Below are 16,427 nucleotides of genomic sequence, written 5' to 3'. Positions count from 1 at the left end.
AAGCAACTCAAAGCAACATAAAGAAAAAATTATAAGCACGGATAATATATATCTTTTGTGTATGGACCAAAAAAATTCTCACTGCTGTGGTTATCTTTGATCTTTTTGGGAGATGGAATTTATCAATGGACATGTAAGAAGGGATGTAAGACAGAAAGGAGGATGTTTCAGTCCGAATCTGAGACCGCCCTCTCCTTGCCGCGCTACCCCCAACCATTCTGCTGGCTCGACCCCACTCTACCTCTTCTCATTCATTCAGACCCGTCCAGGGCGGAGAGGAAACTGCTGCCCCCTCAGGGACTTGGCATCATAATTATATAGGAAGCAGAGCAGTCTGTCGGTTGTTAGAGGTAAAGAAAGGCTGCAGGCTGGTCTCGTGCATGGACACCAGTGTGCAGTGGACAAGTGGTCATAACATGGATGTGGAGCTCTATTTCTGACACTGTTAGGAAGGTAAGATAATCTCATGCATTAATCTTCAAAGAGGTAATAGCAACAAAGAGCGATTACCAGTCTGATGTTAAATCTCCTGCTGTATACAATCTGTTGCCTTTAATTAGATCATAGTCGGATTGTCAGTGATGATGTTTGCAAACTGATGCAAATAGAAATGTTAGGTATTAAACTAACACGTCTCAAAGTGACTTTGCTCTTGAATTATTTCTAAATGAAGCTTGAAAAGTCTTCAGCTTTGTGTGAACAAGTCCGCTCTTGTCTGCAGGATGTTTCTGAAGCCTTAATTAGATTTATTGCCACTGGAGATGATGATCAGTATAGGAACAAGCAGTGGGAGTCCACAGCAGCCTAGATTACAGAAAGTTCTCGAAGGGTTCTGTGTTAGTCACAAAGCACTTCTAATGGTGCCAGTTAGATAATAGAGCTTTACATTTACATCTCATAGCCCATTAACTTATTCACCCCTATATCATAAGAAACTTTTTTTAGATAAACAAAGACACCTTTTAAATGCTCATACTCATATTCTGGCATATTTCAAACCTAAGACATAGTACAGTTGTCACAGAGTATTCTGTTTTTGCATTCGTCACAGATTGAGAGGTGGAAGCAGGCATGTCAGAGAAGAAGCCCCGGGGCTCAGACACTCGGCCCAAAAGTGGCTTCCGCAGCTGGAGCGCAGACAGTTACATTTGGAAGGGGAAGAAACGCTCCCGGAGCTCTCGCAATGGGTCGAGCCCTGGAGGCATGGAGATGGACGGGACGGAGGAGTTGGGTGTGGGGTCATCATCCTGTTCGAGGAGGCGCAGAGAGAGGAAATGTAGCTGCAGCGCTCTAGGGGACACGCTGACGTCTGGAGATATCGATGTGATGTGTCGGAAGGCTTTGTCACGGCGCTCTCTGCGGCAGAAGTTTCAGGATGCTGTTGGCCAGTGCTTCCCTCTGCGCTCTCACCATCACCACCACCATCACCACCATCATTCATCGGGCTCCTCGCGACCCTTTTCGGTGCTCTTCTGGTCCAAACGCAGGATCCATGTGTCAGAGCTCATGCAGGATAAGTGCCCATTCTCACCCAAGTCTGAACTGGCTCGATGTTGGCACCTTATTAAAAATCATGCTACCCACCCAAGTGCCCTCAAGGACATGGAGGCTCCCCTCAAACCTAGTGTCTCATCCACTACCTCTCCACCACAAACCCCCATCTCGTGGGAGGACATATGCTGCTCCCCTGGGCCTGGATGCACCAGTCTGGAGGACTGGGACCCTTCTTGTGCTCATGGGCATGAAGAAGGTAGGTGTGGACACACGGACTACATCCTGGTTCCAGATCTCCTACAGATCAACAACAACCCATGCTACTGGGGCGTGCTGAATCGCTTTGAGGCAGAGGAGCTGCTGGAGGGCCAGCCCGAGGGCACGTTTCTGCTCCGGGACTCTGCCCAGGACGAATTTCTCTTCTCAGTGAGCTTTCGGCGCTACAGCCGTTCCCTACATGCACGTATTGAACAAAACGGCAAGCGTTTCAGCTTTGATGTGCGTGACCCGTGTATGTACCGTGATCCAAGTGTGACGGGACTGCTCAGGCACTACAGCGACCCAGCCACCTGCCTCTTCTTTGAGCCACTCCTTTCCAGACCTCTGCCAAGGAACTTCCCTTTCTCCCTCCAGCACTTGTGCAGGGCAGTGATCTGCAGCTGCACCACCTACCGAGGCATAGACAGCCTGCCGCTGCCACCTCAGCTCAGGGACTATCTCAGACAATACCATATTAAGTGTGACGCGGCCTGTGCTGTGTGACTAACCAAATCAGGCCTCATACTAAGGACAAGCAAAAGAAGCTCACCTTGGCAAAAGTACTGCCATTAAATTCTAACAGTGTTTGCTGTTACGTGAGGTTTAAGGATTCGATCTTGAGCCAAGGATTGTCATTTGTACTGCAGTTCCATTTGGTGTGATAGCAAACAATGGCAATTGCTGTTTTTTTAGCCTTTCAATATTTAGGAGTGACAGCCTCACAGAACAAGAAAACAACCACTAAAGGGGACTGTGGCGAGACAGCCTGAGTGTTGACTTAAGCAAGCTGACTTAAGATTTTTCACTAACTGCATAACCGAACAAATTTCTACATTTCATGATATTTCATCCCAGCCTTGCAATATATCTACATAAGTACTTAGTATGCTTTTCTTATTTTCTGTCATGCACATCTATGCACTGTTACTCGTTAAACATTCATTCCGAAAGGTCAAATAACGAGGTCAGCGTCATTGAGAGCCAAAGGCTCAGGCTTCTGTCTGCTCTGAACACTCAGACCATTCTTTGGATCTTTATGATGTCACTGAAAGGGGATATCTTTAATATGTCCATCTGAGGTATGTAGCTCTGTATGTGAGCAGCAAAGCTCCACCCAGCTGCTGTTCAAAACTTGTATTCGCGATGAACAAGCAGCAAGAACAAATCTGACTAAACGAGAGGCCAAAAAGACGTAAAGCAACCCACGTCAGAGAGCGAAGAACTACAGGTCTGTACCCAAGCCCAGTATGAAATGAATAATGGAAAGCTACTAGCAGAGTCCAAGAGTATATATATAGAGTATATAAGGTCATCTTTAAACATTGATGTAATATAACACAGAATTCCAGCTGAATCTCTTTGGAGAGAACTGCTTTGTGCCGGATGGATTACTCGATCCTGCACAGGAAAACTGAATCAGGCAAATGGACCTGACAACAAGGATGCTGTTTTTAATTTGGCCTTTTATCTGCTACACAAAATGGGTTCAAACACCCTGCTGGCAATCAATACATGTAAGCAATTTAGAGATGCATTATGACAGGAAAGGAGACTTAATTAAAACCCTACGAGGAGCACAAATGTCGTTCCTTTTGCCTTTCAGCTCTCAGCTGCTGTGTTGAAAGGCAGCAATAAAATCTGCAGCTTTTCATAAAAGAAACACGCAAAATCACAGTTATTTATATATAAGCGGTTTATAAATTTCTGATCAAATGTAATACGATAAAACAGAAAACAAGCTTCAGAGAGGAGATGCCCAAACAGGACCAAAATAAAAGCTATATAAAGAAGGCTTGTATTTATTTTAATTTTAAATTTAAAAAAGAAAGCAATATTTGAAGACAGTCACTGAGGGTTGCTGACCTGACATTAAAAAAAAGATCCTCTTTAGTCCTCATTCGGGGCTTAAGAACAACTAACCCCCACCCACCACCACCACCAAACTCATCAAAGTAATGACAGCAGTGAAAGCAGCTTACAATCAAACCTGAAACTAACTCGTGGCTGATGATGAAGGGCGGCTTAAACTGGACTGATGTGCTCTTGTCTCTTTGAATGCAGATACAGGCCGGTGAAATGTCAGCCTCTTGTCCAGCTTGTTCATTTGGGTTGCATTCTTCTCTCCAGCCACGAGGTGGCGACAGCACTACATCGATCTGCTCCGTTTGCCTGTCTTTGAAAGCGCCTCTGTAAATGTGTCCTAACATCAGCCGTGCCTCTAACCTGTACCTGTTGTGACTGAGAAACTGTTCATAAGCATATATTGTATTCATACACACACCAATAAATTTGATTTACACGCCCTCTGTTGTGTGTCTGAGTTTATTTATTTATTTATTTATTTGTTGTCATATTAGGATAGCTTTTAGTAGGGGAGACCGGGGATAGTTGTAACATTTTTGACATTTCTGTCTGTAAATTGAAGCTCTTTTAAGGTAGTGGATTCAAAATGTAATGCAAAGTATTTACATGTCTCTGCTATTAAATAGTGCAGCTATTTTATCTGCAGCACAATTACCCATTGCATGGTATGGTCTCAAACACAAAGAGTGAAATGTTACAATTAACACCATAGTCTGGTTTAGTTCTAACATATCCTGGGGTAAAATGTAACACAATGAAATAAGGGTACTAACAAAACATTAACATGTAATCTTTGTTTATTCAACACATGAATGCACTTAGAGCCATTTATTTAGTTATGTGTGTGTGTGACAGAATGCAGAAATCTAGCTTTTGAACATATACCAACCCCCCAAAAAAGACAAATTATGGAATTTTCTGCAACTGAATATTTCATTAATTTTGGTTGGTCTTCCTTGAGTTTGGCCTCATTGGTCCAGTGGGCATTATAACCTACAACTCTTGCACCAATTTTGAACATAACAATGAAGCTGAAAAAATGTAGTTGTTCACCAGCATCGCAATTCCATTACTTTTTATCATGGCTTACCTTGGTGTGGTTTTCAAAGTGCTTCAGAAAGATGAGGAAATCTGTTTCTTGCACCCATCCTGATTTATTTCCACTACCAATACTTCCTACTGGTCCATCTCTGACACAGTGTGGGAATGTGTATGTGTGGGAACACAAACAGTGGAGGAATTGTGTTGCCAATGGCATTAACCGCATATACAAATGCGGACGATCTGATTTCCTCGTGTCAGCATTGTTCCCACATCATCATAATTAATGTTGTTCCAGGTTCAACATTGCAAGTGACCAATCACCTTCTTGTGACGTCATTCCTTTGCGACTTCGAAATACCCGCCTTCGAGTATTTCGAAATACAAGTGAAGAAGCGAAAAACCGCCGCCTGTCCGCCGAATTTGAAGTCAATTTAGGATACTTTCCTTTAATAAACGGTAAGCATTATACATATGTTCCTCACTTGGCTTGCTGTTTGTTTGCTAGCGATAGGCTACTTAACGACAGCATTAGCTAACCAGTGTTCTCTAGACCAGCGTTCCCCAACTTTTTGGGTGTTTCGTGGCCCGGGGGTTGGGTCAGGCAAAATTGCAGTAGCTTCCCTGATCATTTTACAAACATAAGTGAAGAGAATCTGGACTAAAAGGCCTAGACTTATGGTTGTGTGCTGAATCTATGAATCAAACTATCACCTGGAAACATAATTAACTGGTCCATAGCTGTGAAACTGGACATGAGTTCTTGATTCTATGGAGATTAACAGTAATCCAGAAATTTACAAATTTGTCCCAGGGACATCGCGTAGATGTTGTCCCTGGGACATCGCGTAAATGTTGTCCCTGGGACATCATGTAGAAGTTGCCAGAGACATACCATATGAAAGTTTAGCTTCTTTTAGCCCCTGTTTGTTTTATATTATTTTATATATATATATATATATATATATATATTTTAATATTATATTTAATATTTACATTGTATTGCAAAAAACCCCACAACAAGTTAAAATGAATTAATGAATATTGACTAATTAAACCTTCGTTATTTTTCCACCAGAAATGGACGACATAATTAGAAGAAGTGTTCTGAATGACGGAAGAAAAAAAAAGAACTGGAAAAGACACACAACTTTGTGTGCATGTGTCACAATGCCAGGAGGACCCATTCAGTGTTGTGTTAGAAAAATTGAACTCATTAACCCTTCATGGACATTATAAATGTTTAAATGTTGCCTCAGGTAAAGACAGGAAAAGAGACTGTTACAAATTCAACTGCATCAGAGCTGGGAAAAAAAGTCGAAACAGCTACAGAGCAGTGGGCTGTAAGGCCTATGTTTCATTTAAAGTACTCAAATGTTGGAAAGACCACACAGTCATCGTGCAGCGTACATATGATAAGCATGATGGGCATGATCCTTCGGACCCAAAAGACGCACATTTCAACAATATTTCCAGTGATTTGAGGAGGAAGATTGAGGAACTGCTTTCCCTTGGAACTAAGCCAGCCATCATACTAACCGAATGTCATAAATGGGCCAAAGAACATGGACACAGAGATCTTCACAACAGAGAGCATTTTGTCACACCACGTGACATTGACAGTGTTAGAACCTGCATGATGAGGAAGAAGCACTTTAACTGTGGAGACAGTCAAAGTGTACATACCTTACTTAATGGAAAACATCAAGAACATGTTCTCTTCTATCAACCATACACATCTGACCAAGAACTAATGATTGTTTTGCAGACACCTGTAATGAAATCAAACATGGAGAACTATGCAAAACAGTTAGTATTTGTTGACACCACGCACTGCGTTAACCAGTATTCATTTCCCTTATTCACACTTGTTGTAAGAGATGATCATGGGCATGGAGTCCCTGTGGCCTATGCTATTGTCAGCAACGAAAGTCAGAAAACCCTGGAAACTGTTCTTGGAATAGTTTGTGAGCATTTCCCAACTTCCCCGAGGTAAATAATACATTGACAGCTATTGATTTTGAAATAATTCCTTTTCAAAAAAGTTATAACATGCCAGAATCTAATGCTATCCGGTTGTTCAGTGATGACGCGACGAATCCTACTTCCGGGTCTAAAGTAGTCTGCGTTTAATATGGCTTTTGTGTTGTTAACATGTTTAATGTTTTGTACTTTCTCTTATTTGATCTCAAAAAGCTCCTAAAACAGTCAGTGATCCCTGTTGACCTCCCTTGGCTTTTATTACCGCTAATCATTTATTTAAGCTCAGTTTTTAAAACCTTAGGATGTAACTGCAGCCCAGCCCATGCAGCAGTATATGAATGACTAACCTCGTATTGTGGATGGATTATCTCAGTTGTTCTCCTGGCTGAAGTTTGGTCCTTTTACAGCATCCTGCCATGCGATTACATTTGTTCCTGACCACCGAGAACACTCACGGTAACTTTTATCGAGTGGAAAAACAGTTAGCTTGTTTATATTATGATAACATAGCTGTGTCGCTAGCGGTCACGTAGCACATCATTATATACCAGCTAGCCCAACTTCAGTAACCCTACAAACGTCACTGCTGTTTAGTTTTCTGTCTTCATTTATGCTGGAAGTGATAGCAGAGCTGTACGTTTTAATTTGTTTCCAAAACCCCGCAGTCAGGACATGCTATATTGTATTTAGATAGAAGCTAGCGAGCTAACTCCCTGCTAACCTCTAACTCCGTTAAATGTCATAAATTCCGTTTTCATGGATGCCTGGGTGTTAAACTCAATTGTTACACCTGGTAGAGCAGCGTTCTGCTCTACCAGGTGTAACAATTGATTAAAGATGAAAGACTTTAGACAGTTTTTCAACTCTCAGTAATGCCACAGTGATCGTTTGATATATGGACCTGCAGCGGAGTTTAGACCCAGACACGGCTAGTGACGTCAGACTGAACAACCGGATAGCTGCAGCATGGGCTGCAAAAAACTTTCCTTTCCAGTTGTTAAAGTTATTCCTATAGGCTGTATGCAGTATTTTATATATCTACTTGTGAGTTGAAATGTTTAATTTGGCATTGAAGTGGTGCTTTGAGATAGCAAAAACATTTTCATACTGTTTAATCTCATTTAGTGTTTTCTTTTTTTCTGTAGAGCATTTATGGTTGACAAAGACTTTGCGGAAATAAATGCTTTGCAGAAGGTTTTTCCAGAGTCAGCTATCCTTCTATGCTGGTACCATGTCTTGCAGGTAAACCACATTGTTTTCTTTTCACGTTGTCTAAGATGCACCTGAAACACATTTTTACAACAGGGTCCTGTTGTTATGATTTGCCTCATTGTGATATTCACCTACTCAGGTTAATGAATATAAAGGGATAAAATGTTGAGTGACTATGTCCATCCATTTAAGACCACAGTGCACTCATCTTCTGGTGGCTGCTTCCCAAAGCTCTTTTTGACATTTAAAAATATGTTTGCCTGGTTGATTTCTGTAATGCACAGGTCCTCTTGTCCAGTGAGTGACAAAGTTATTTTTGGACGTCAGCTTTCTTTTATGCTTTTTGTACAGCTGCTCCTCTGTCTCTCTCTCCAGATTAACTTTTTTTCTCTTACATTCACAGGCTGTTAATCGATGGCTTTCAAAATCAGAGTCCGGGGTCCATGGGCTTTCTAACACCCAAAAGAGAAATGAAATCATTTCTTTCTTTTGTAAGCTGAAAGCTTGCACATCTGTAAGTGTAATTTGTCTATTTCACATTTTGATTTCTTGATTACACTAAGAGCATAATAACTTTCAGTTGCTAAAAAAGTTACAGAGAGATACAAAATAGATTTTTGAAACAATTTCTAAAACTGGCTTCTTATCTTGCTTATCAAAACAAGTACTTAAGCTGTGCAGACCATCATTGTGTCACCCACTGTGCAGTAGAACTTGTGAGTGGGATTCTTTCACAGACAGATGCTGAAACCAAATATGCTTATAGGTTTAGTGTTCCTTCTTAGCCATTGTAAGGGAAGAAATAATTGCTTCTTAATACAAAAACACGACATATTATTAATAACTTAAAATTCTTAATGTTATTCAATAAAAGGAAAAGGGCTTCAATACATAATATTAAAGATTTCAATAGGTCTGTTAAATGGATTGAAATATATTCTGTTGCATCCAATTCTCTTAGGAGGACGACTTTAAAGCCACATCAGCAGAGTTCTGCCAGACATTTAAGCAATACCCTTTGGTGTGCCAGTATTTTCAGAAGCACTGGGAAGGCATTGGCCACATGTGGTGTGACTACGGCCGTCACTTCAGTCACGCTTGTTCAAACAAACAATGTGATTGAAAGGTATGATTTATTATTTTGACCTCATTCAATTGTATTGCTGAAAAAAAGATATTATGCTTTAATCCAAGAGGCTAAACTGAGTAGGTTCGTCATGTCATTGCCAGAACAGGTTTTAGGCAAATCCTTTAAATTCTAGCAGCGTTTTTTATGTTATCACAACAAAAAACAGAGTAGGTGGATTTGCCTAAATCAGCTAAACCGGCACAGAGCATTCCTTTATAAAAGACGTGTGCAATAGGTATTCCAATTTTTAAAAAAATAATAGTCTTGATTAAAACTTTAAATTCCTTCAATTACAGTTACTAATCATTTCAAATAACTGTTTTTCAGATTTTTCCACCGCCTGAAATACCAGTTTTTATCTGGCTACAAGAATAGGCGTCTGGATGATCTGATTGAAGTGCTCCTAGGGAAGGCCGACGACTACTTGTCAGTCATAAAAACCCTGCAAGATGTGGGCCGCATGAAAAACAGGTTTGCTGACACCTTGTCTCAAGTTTCAGACTCTGCTTCAAGACTGATGGAAAGTGGTTGGGCTCTTAAAATTACAGTCAAGAACAGCCATGGAGTTAATGCATATCAAGTCCCATCTGAGTCAAGAGAAGACATGGTGTATGATGTCTGCCCTGTTGAGTCCTACTGCAACTGTACATATGGCTTACGAGGACTTCTTTGCAAGCATCTAGTGTTACTTGCAAAATTAGCAGAGGCTGACAATGACATCTATCCAAACATGGAAACAGACATTTCTACCTTGGCAAGAATTGCAGTGAAAGAAAGGCATTACTTTGTACACTGTGAGGACTTGAAAGTGATAAAAATGCCAAGTTTGTTTGGAAATCTGTGTTTTTTTGCATCGGCTGCAACACTTCAGTGCACTTGTTGTACGTTCTCTCACTATAACACATGTGCTTGCCTGAAGGTGGCTTGTAGCCATTTTAAACAAATGAAAAACTCTCTGAAAAGTCCTCTATCAACTTTGAATGACACTCCTGTAGTTGAAAGCACAGACAAAAAATGCACAGAAGATGCAGTTGGAAAACTAAATGCTGTTTTAGACACAGTTAAACAGTGGGCATTCATTCCAGAGGGTATTACTCCAATGATAGATGAACTGCATACAAATGTCTTAAAAACAAAACAAGTAGGCAAAAGTATATGCCAGTACGAAATAAAGACGACAGATAATGCACGCAAAATTAGGCCATTGTATTCTAGCAAGAAACGTTCGGCCAGCATTGACATTCCAACAGTCTGAAAATGAATGTGAACAGTTGATAACCACTGAAAGAGAGACATCCTCTGGAGAAAATGAAAACCTTTTGGAATACAAAACAAAAAAGAGAAGAGTTAAAGCTAAGTATATGCACAAGTAGACTTTTGTGTGACATTTCAAAGGGACTGCATCCATTACTTCTGTTTATTGAAACCTAAAGCTGAATAGCTGTCTTAACTTTCTGCCAAGGAACAGTTGAAAAGAAATTGTTTGGTCTCTCAAGCAGTTGTTATTTATGTGTGTTATTCATTACTTTGGCTTGGTTGCTGTTTTTGATACAAATTCATCTGTGCCCATTGTAATATTTTCATATGTTACTATTTTTATATTGCTATGCATTATAAATAAAGGATTACTTATTACTATTAAAGGTCTGCATTTGTAATTGTTGGTATTATTTATAAAATATGCGCTCTTAAGTTTTTTGCTCCATAAAACGATACCTGTCACTTTTTGGACATAGAGTATCAGCTGTTGAGAATCCTGGCTCATACAAAATAGAAGTAAAAGGTTTCAACATCCAGCCTTTTTATGATTAAATACAAAGTGTAATAACAGAGTTATTGGGGTGTGATTTTGTTAATAGTTAGTCTTAAGTATAAGTTTAATAGTAATGAGTAAGAAAATATAGCCAGAGTAATGGAATGAGACTAACACCTGACCTCACACTGAGATTTGGTATGAAGTGGCATGTTTGTGCTAATGCTGACATTGGGGCTCAGAGTTCCTCTGTGTGTATATATTTGTGAACGTTAACTTGGCTAATGTCCAAGGGCTTGACTGCTTTCCTGTTGGATTGTATCACAAAGAACAGGGATAAGAGCACCAGTGGCCGTGCACACCCTCATCTCTCTCCTTCACCCGATCATTAGTGTTGGAAACCGGCATTAGCTCAGAGTAGATTAGACTTCAGTATAGTGCAAGTGATTTGATTTTATGATTATTTGATTCAGTTTTTTCTGTGTTCAAGCTCAATTACTTTAATAAAATATGTTGAATTCAAACAAATAAACAAATAAACTGTGGACATTACCCTTTTAAACCTTTCTGAAACAAGACAGGTAAAAACCAGTGTATAAAAGTTTACATAGGTATAAATAGCTCTAACACTTTACTCCAGCCTGGCGTCCACACATGTGGACATCACATTTTGGGTTATTTAGACCAAAATACTAAATCTTGATCAACAAGTGCCTGATATACAGTTATGAGGACATTATACTGCAACTGTTCTATCGAAATTTCAAATTAATGTCCTCATATGTGGCTCTCATTTTTCTCAGAAACAAAAATTAGGTAAAAAAAACAAAACCTGGTAATTCTTTCTTTTTACATTCATCGGGTTCCAATCGGCCCAAATATCAAAGAGAAATTAAAAATGCATGCCATGGAAGATTTCGGGTCTTAGGGGGTTAAAATGACCAGACCCCTCCGGCCTGTTTTCCAGGCCACTAAATTAAACCCAGTCAATTACCAATTGAACAGAATAAAAACCTACGAGGTCCACTAATAGTCCAAAAGTCCAAATCTTTAATAGAAAAGACAGGCAGAACTCAAACAAACAATAATCCAAACGAGGAGCATATATACACACTGGAAAGTAAATAATTATAAGTTATTAAATCAGACTAATTAAATACAGTAAAACTAATAAGGGAAGACGAACACACGGGAAATAAAAATAACAGTGTAAACATACCAAAACTCAAAATAAAACAGGAAAGCTACTACAAACCGAGTGTGACACAATTACATTCATATTGAAACATATGTGATAATTTTCTTTCTTTGTAGCATTTTTAAGATATGTGTTAGAACAGTCATTATGCTGTTTGGATTAGGAACCAATCATTTTTGCCAAATAGTTAACACAAACTTAGAACAACAATGAACAATTTTCAAGACTCTGATTTACAGAACAAACAAAAGTCACAAAAGGTTTCATTATTTAAGAAACAAGATCAAGTTTTTCACACAGGAATGAAATGACAGAATCCAGTGCAGCGGGGCCAAAGGTGTGTGTCAGCAAACTGAAGGTTGAGGAATCAGTCAGCTCATGTTTAAGATTGTGTTGGATTTTGAGAAGAGTCTGTCTGTTATTAGAAAGTAAGATTAACAATGTTACACCAATAACCCAAATACGGGGAAATGACAAATAATACCAAAAAAGATACAACTTTCATATTGTTTTACTAACTTACTTTGTCATATCAGCACTTGAATGGTCGATGCCTTTACAGACCATGTCTGTTGTGACATCGCAGGCCAATCTTCCGGCAAACCCGAGGGCTAGCTCCCCAGCCTCCTCTTCACTCAGAACACTAAACACTGTTACTTTAGTTTTGGCCTTCTTAGGCCTGTCAAGAATCATTGCGGGCAGTTTGGCTTTACGGCCCTAAAAAAGAAAAAGTGCAAACACCAAAAGAGCAGAGAGAGACACACACACGCGCACAAAGTTAAATGCTTTTGTTTACATGGTGTAATTGTGTATATGTTGCAGCAAATGCACAATTTCCAGCCACATTGTCACTTCATTGATACGAGTAACCCGGATTTATTTCAGGTGACATCAAAATCACGAAATGTATACCTACCCCAATCAAACCTCTGAAAACATGAACTGACATGTTCTCTGCGTTGATTCTGCGCTTGATCTCGTCTTCTGTTATTGTGTAGGTTTTCTTTTTTGAGCTTGGTACAGATAAGCGACCATGCACTCTGTAAACTGTACTAGTTCCTTCTGAATCAGTTTGGAATTCTGTATCTGCATCGATCCTGTCAACATCATCATCAGCAGCATTATCTGTACTCAGACTTGTGCCGTATACTTCTGTTTCTTTTTCTTTGTCTTCAGTCTGTGTACCTTCATCTCTGACTGTCAGTCTTCCTATCTCACTGTTACTTGTCGATTTGCTGCAGATGTTCTCTCCCTTAGGAACTTTTCCTTTGTCATTCGCTGCCTGATGCTTTCCCTGATGACATTCTTCACTGGCTACTTCTATTGCTCCTCCTGTATAGCCACCCACTATGCTGCACAACTCCTTTCCCTCTGCTGTGCTGCACTGTGCTGTTACATAAAGCAGAATGATATAAACAGCACTATATCAATTTAATTGTGAAGAGAAATCCCCACAATACGACACAGTTATGTCTAAAATAGTTTTGTGTAAAAACTGGATCTTGAAACGTCCACTTTAATTACACAGTCCTGGTGTGCAAAGGCAAAATTACGAAAAAAAATTTCACTTTAAACATTTTTGGACGTTGTTTAGTTATATTGTGACTTACTCTCACAGAAGATACAGATGCCACAAACAGACTTTGAACAACGCATGTGCTTGTATGCACCACATTTCTGGCACTGCACCTGTGAATTAAAAAAAAAAAAAAGAAGAAGAAATAAACAAACAAAAAACAAATGAACAAAGTCCATTAAATAAACAATCTATATGGCTAAGGACATGTCATAGTGTACCCGGTCTTTGGCTGCAATCACACACCAGCACTGACTGCACTTCCTAGTTCGATCTGCAAAATATAATTTGTTTAAGTACAAGTTACATTTTCCAATGTTAGAGAAAAAGAAGGCAGCTAATTTTATTTTTACCTATTGAGGAAAATAAGTAGTGGCAAAGTCGGGACCTGAGCTTTGTGATTTCAGTGTTGTACTCCTCCACTTGTGTTTTACCGTCAATGAGAGATTGGGCAAACTAATAATTGACGAAGAAAAAAAAAGAACAAAAAGAACAAAAAGAATTAGATTAACAAAGAAATGTTTGTTTGTTTTTAACCCCCCCCCCCCCTCCCCCCCGAGAAAAAAAACAAAACAGAGCAACCAAAGCAAAGCATTACTGCTGAAATGGTTCAATCTACAAAAAAAATTGAGATTTTACCATCCTGCCTCTAAGGCTTTAAAAACTGAATAGGCAAAAATGTAAACATTACTTATATAGGTTAAAGCTATAGTTTTCAGTACCATTATGACATGCACTCCACATGAGTTCCCATCCTGTTGATGTGGGTGGCTCACATGTGACAAGGTCCACTCTCCAGCGCAGCCTCTTGCTGAAGCAAATGAGCTGAGAGATCGCAGTTATTACAAATAAAAAGCATATAGAGAAATCAATAACCACGTTCGGTAATGATTTCAATTAAATTAAATATGTTATGTTAAATATGTTAATTAATTACCTCCAGTTTTTCAACACCGCACTTTTTCTGACCTCCGACTCGCCAAATGAATTCATATAGACTATGGTCCTCTTGGGTATGTCACAAAACTGTTTTGTAAAAAGATGGATATGGTAGGCTTGGGCCTTGAGAATTCCTAATGAGGGACACTGAAAAGTATCATGCACTAGAGAGAGTGCAAAATCTGTGCAACTTACAAACAAGGTCCAGTGGCTGCCGTTTTCCAGACAGGCTCCAATCAATTTCTCATACATCTGAAAGATGTTTTTCTGGAAATAAAAATAATGTGACAAGTATGTTTTTCTGTCAAGAATGACACTGCAAAACTGCAAAAGCTTGTCAGGTGAGACTTGTAATTAATTCTGCAGATACACAAACATATAGAAAGTGTCATTTTTGGTTTACATTAATTAATTTCTATAGTGTGTACAAAACAAATCAAGACCACAGACTCAACACGCACCACTCAATTTTTGGTGTTCTTTATCAGTTGGCCAAGACAGAAATGTTTTAATCTGTGTGCATTGCTTTTGAACAAGTCTTTACACAGAAAAGGTTTCAGAAAGGTATTTTTCAGGTTCTTCTGACAAGGCTTCAATTTTGGAAAATGCTGTTTGTTTATAGTGGCAACTTATAAACCCTTTGTGATAAGAACATAGTTACCACAGTCCAAGTCATACCTTCAAAAAGTATGCACTTTGTGCTCTTGTGGACCCATCCAAAATTTTTCCAGTGATTTGGCTTGGTATTGGATAAATGTGAGGGAAATTCTATAAAAATAACATAAATACACCTATGTTTTCAAATACATTACAAAAAACGTAAACATGCTATGTCATTATGATCAAACAAGCTTTTCAACATACCTCACACTGCAAATAGATTAGGCCATCTATTACCTTATAAAACAAATAAATAAATACATATAAATAAAAACAGAACTAAGGAACACGATTCATTAAGTAAATTGTACAATAAAGTGTATTTAAAGCAGAATTTAACATTAGTTTTATGACAACATAAAAGGATTTTTATGTCAAGAGGTACCTCATCTGAAATGTTAGTCTGGTCAAACAGGGATTTCAAACTTGAAATACCAATAGAGTTTGGTCCAGCTACTCCCACAAGGTAATCTGTGAGAAAGCATATGCTGTAGTCAACAGATATCATTTTCTTTTTGCATGCATCATCCATTTCAGTCTTCTAGGAGCTTTGTCTGGTTGTAGTTCTTTTTTCTCCTCCTCTCCCCTCATCTATTAATTAAATTGTTTTCTGACCTTCCTAACTGTTTCCGACCTGTCTTCCCAATGTGATGTTTAAGCAATATATGTATGGTCAGAAGGGGGTGAAATTTTCATTGCAGTTGTACGTGTAACATTGCATGTGATAATAAAAGGCTTGATTGGTTGATTATTCAACATGAGTTGACATTTACCTGACATTGTGAAGGAGTCACAGTTTCTGTAAGGGTGTAAGAACATAACATGTGGATTTGTTACACTTCTTTTTCACAAGTTAATAACAATCAATAATTTTCATTCCATTATTTACAAGCTATCACACGATGTCCCTGGGACAACATTTACACGATGTCCCAGGGACAACATTTACACGAAGTCCCAGGGACAACAATTACACGATGTCCCAGGGACAACAATTACACGATGTCCCAGGGACAACATTTACACAATGTCCCAGGGACAACATTTACGCGATGTACCAGGACAAATTTGTAAATTTCTGGATTACTGTTAATCTCCATAGAATCAAGAACTCATGTCCAGTTTCACAGCTATGGACCAGTTAATTATGTTTCCAGGTGATAGTTTGATTCATAGATTCAGCACACACTTCTTCACTTGTATTTCGAAATAATCGAAGGCGGGTATTTCGAAGTCGCAAAGGAATGACGTCACAAGAAGGTGATTGGTCACTTGCAATGTTGAACCTGGAACAACATTAATTATGATGATGTGGGAACAA

General features: G+C 39.1%; 2 protein-coding genes and 1 long non-coding RNA gene across 8 annotated transcripts; 2 read left to right on the top strand and 1 right to left on the bottom strand.

Moving 5' to 3' along the window:
• socs4 (suppressor of cytokine signaling 4) lies at nt 1-4,049 on the top strand. Its single transcript, XM_085276569.1, has 2 exons — nt 1-453; nt 1,052-4,049. Exon 2 carries the CDS (start codon nt 1,072-1,074, stop codon nt 2,254-2,256), a length of 1,185 nt encoding a protein of 394 aa, XP_085132695.1. The 5' UTR covers nt 1-453; nt 1,052-1,071; the 3' UTR covers nt 2,257-4,049.
• An 848-nt stretch (nt 4,050-4,897) lies between these two features.
• LOC146583732 (uncharacterized) lies at nt 4,898-10,627 on the top strand. 4 transcript variants are annotated; one of them, XR_014892715.1, is made up of 5 exons: nt 4,898-5,115; nt 7,785-7,881; nt 8,255-8,365; nt 8,813-8,977; nt 9,308-10,627. It is a non-coding gene; the product is annotated as an uncharacterized LOC146583732 (long non-coding RNA). The 4 variants fall into 4 exon arrangements; XR_014892712.1 differs by having other exon boundaries at nt 5,735-7,881; XR_014892713.1 differs by having other exon boundaries at nt 5,735-7,881; nt 8,813-9,215.
• Nucleotides 10,628-11,760: 1,133 nt separating this feature from the next.
• On the bottom strand, nt 11,761-16,015 carry LOC146583731 (uncharacterized). 3 transcript variants are annotated; one of them, XM_085276538.1, is made up of 13 exons: nt 15,880-16,015; nt 15,492-15,577; nt 15,311-15,343; nt 15,125-15,214; nt 14,642-14,713; nt 14,445-14,533; nt 14,230-14,332; nt 13,861-13,963; nt 13,729-13,781; nt 13,542-13,620; nt 12,848-13,320; nt 12,455-12,648; nt 11,761-12,346 (listed from the first exon to the last, which is right to left on the bottom strand). In XM_085276538.1, the coding sequence occupies exons 1-13, from the start codon at nt 15,923-15,925 to the stop codon at nt 12,202-12,204; spliced, it is 1,566 nt and encodes a 521-aa protein (XP_085132664.1). In that variant the 5' UTR covers nt 15,926-16,015; the 3' UTR covers nt 11,761-12,201. The 3 variants fall into 3 exon arrangements, with proteins under 3 accessions (XP_085132664.1, XP_085132673.1, XP_085132681.1); XM_085276547.1 differs by lacking the exon at nt 15,492-15,577 and having other exon boundaries at nt 15,880-15,993; XM_085276555.1 differs by lacking the exons at nt 14,230-14,332; nt 14,445-14,533 and having other exon boundaries at nt 15,492-15,999.
• Nucleotides 16,016-16,427: the final 412 nt, after the last annotated feature.

Source organism: Mchenga conophoros, linkage group LG1 (genome assembly GCF_057382185.1).
Source record: "Mchenga conophoros isolate Kocher_MC1m ecotype Shallow Benthic linkage group LG1, M_conophoros_male_GT1.1, whole genome shotgun sequence".
Taxonomy (NCBI): domain Eukaryota; kingdom Metazoa; phylum Chordata; class Actinopteri; order Cichliformes; family Cichlidae; genus Mchenga; species Mchenga conophoros.
Note: the sequence above shows the minus strand (reverse complement) of the source record. Positions and strands in the feature narration are given on the sequence as shown.

Excerpts from the sequence above, each read along its gene's own strand:
- socs4 (XM_085276569.1), top strand. The coding sequence starts at position 1,072 with ATGTCAGAGAAGAAGCCCCGGGGCTCAGACACTCGGCCCAAAAGTGGC.
- LOC146583731 (XM_085276538.1), bottom strand. The coding sequence starts at position 15,925 with ATGTTCTTACACCCTTACAGAAACTGTGACTCCTTCACAATGTCAG. Across the intron at positions 13,782-13,860 it reads CTACTTATTTTCCTCAATAG|ATCGAACTAGGAAGTGCAGT; the intron begins GTAAAAATAAAA and ends TATATTTTGCAG. Across the intron at positions 13,621-13,728 it reads TGATTGCAGCCAAAGACCGG|GTGCAGTGCCAGAAATGTGG; the intron begins GTACACTATGAC and ends TTTAATTCACAG.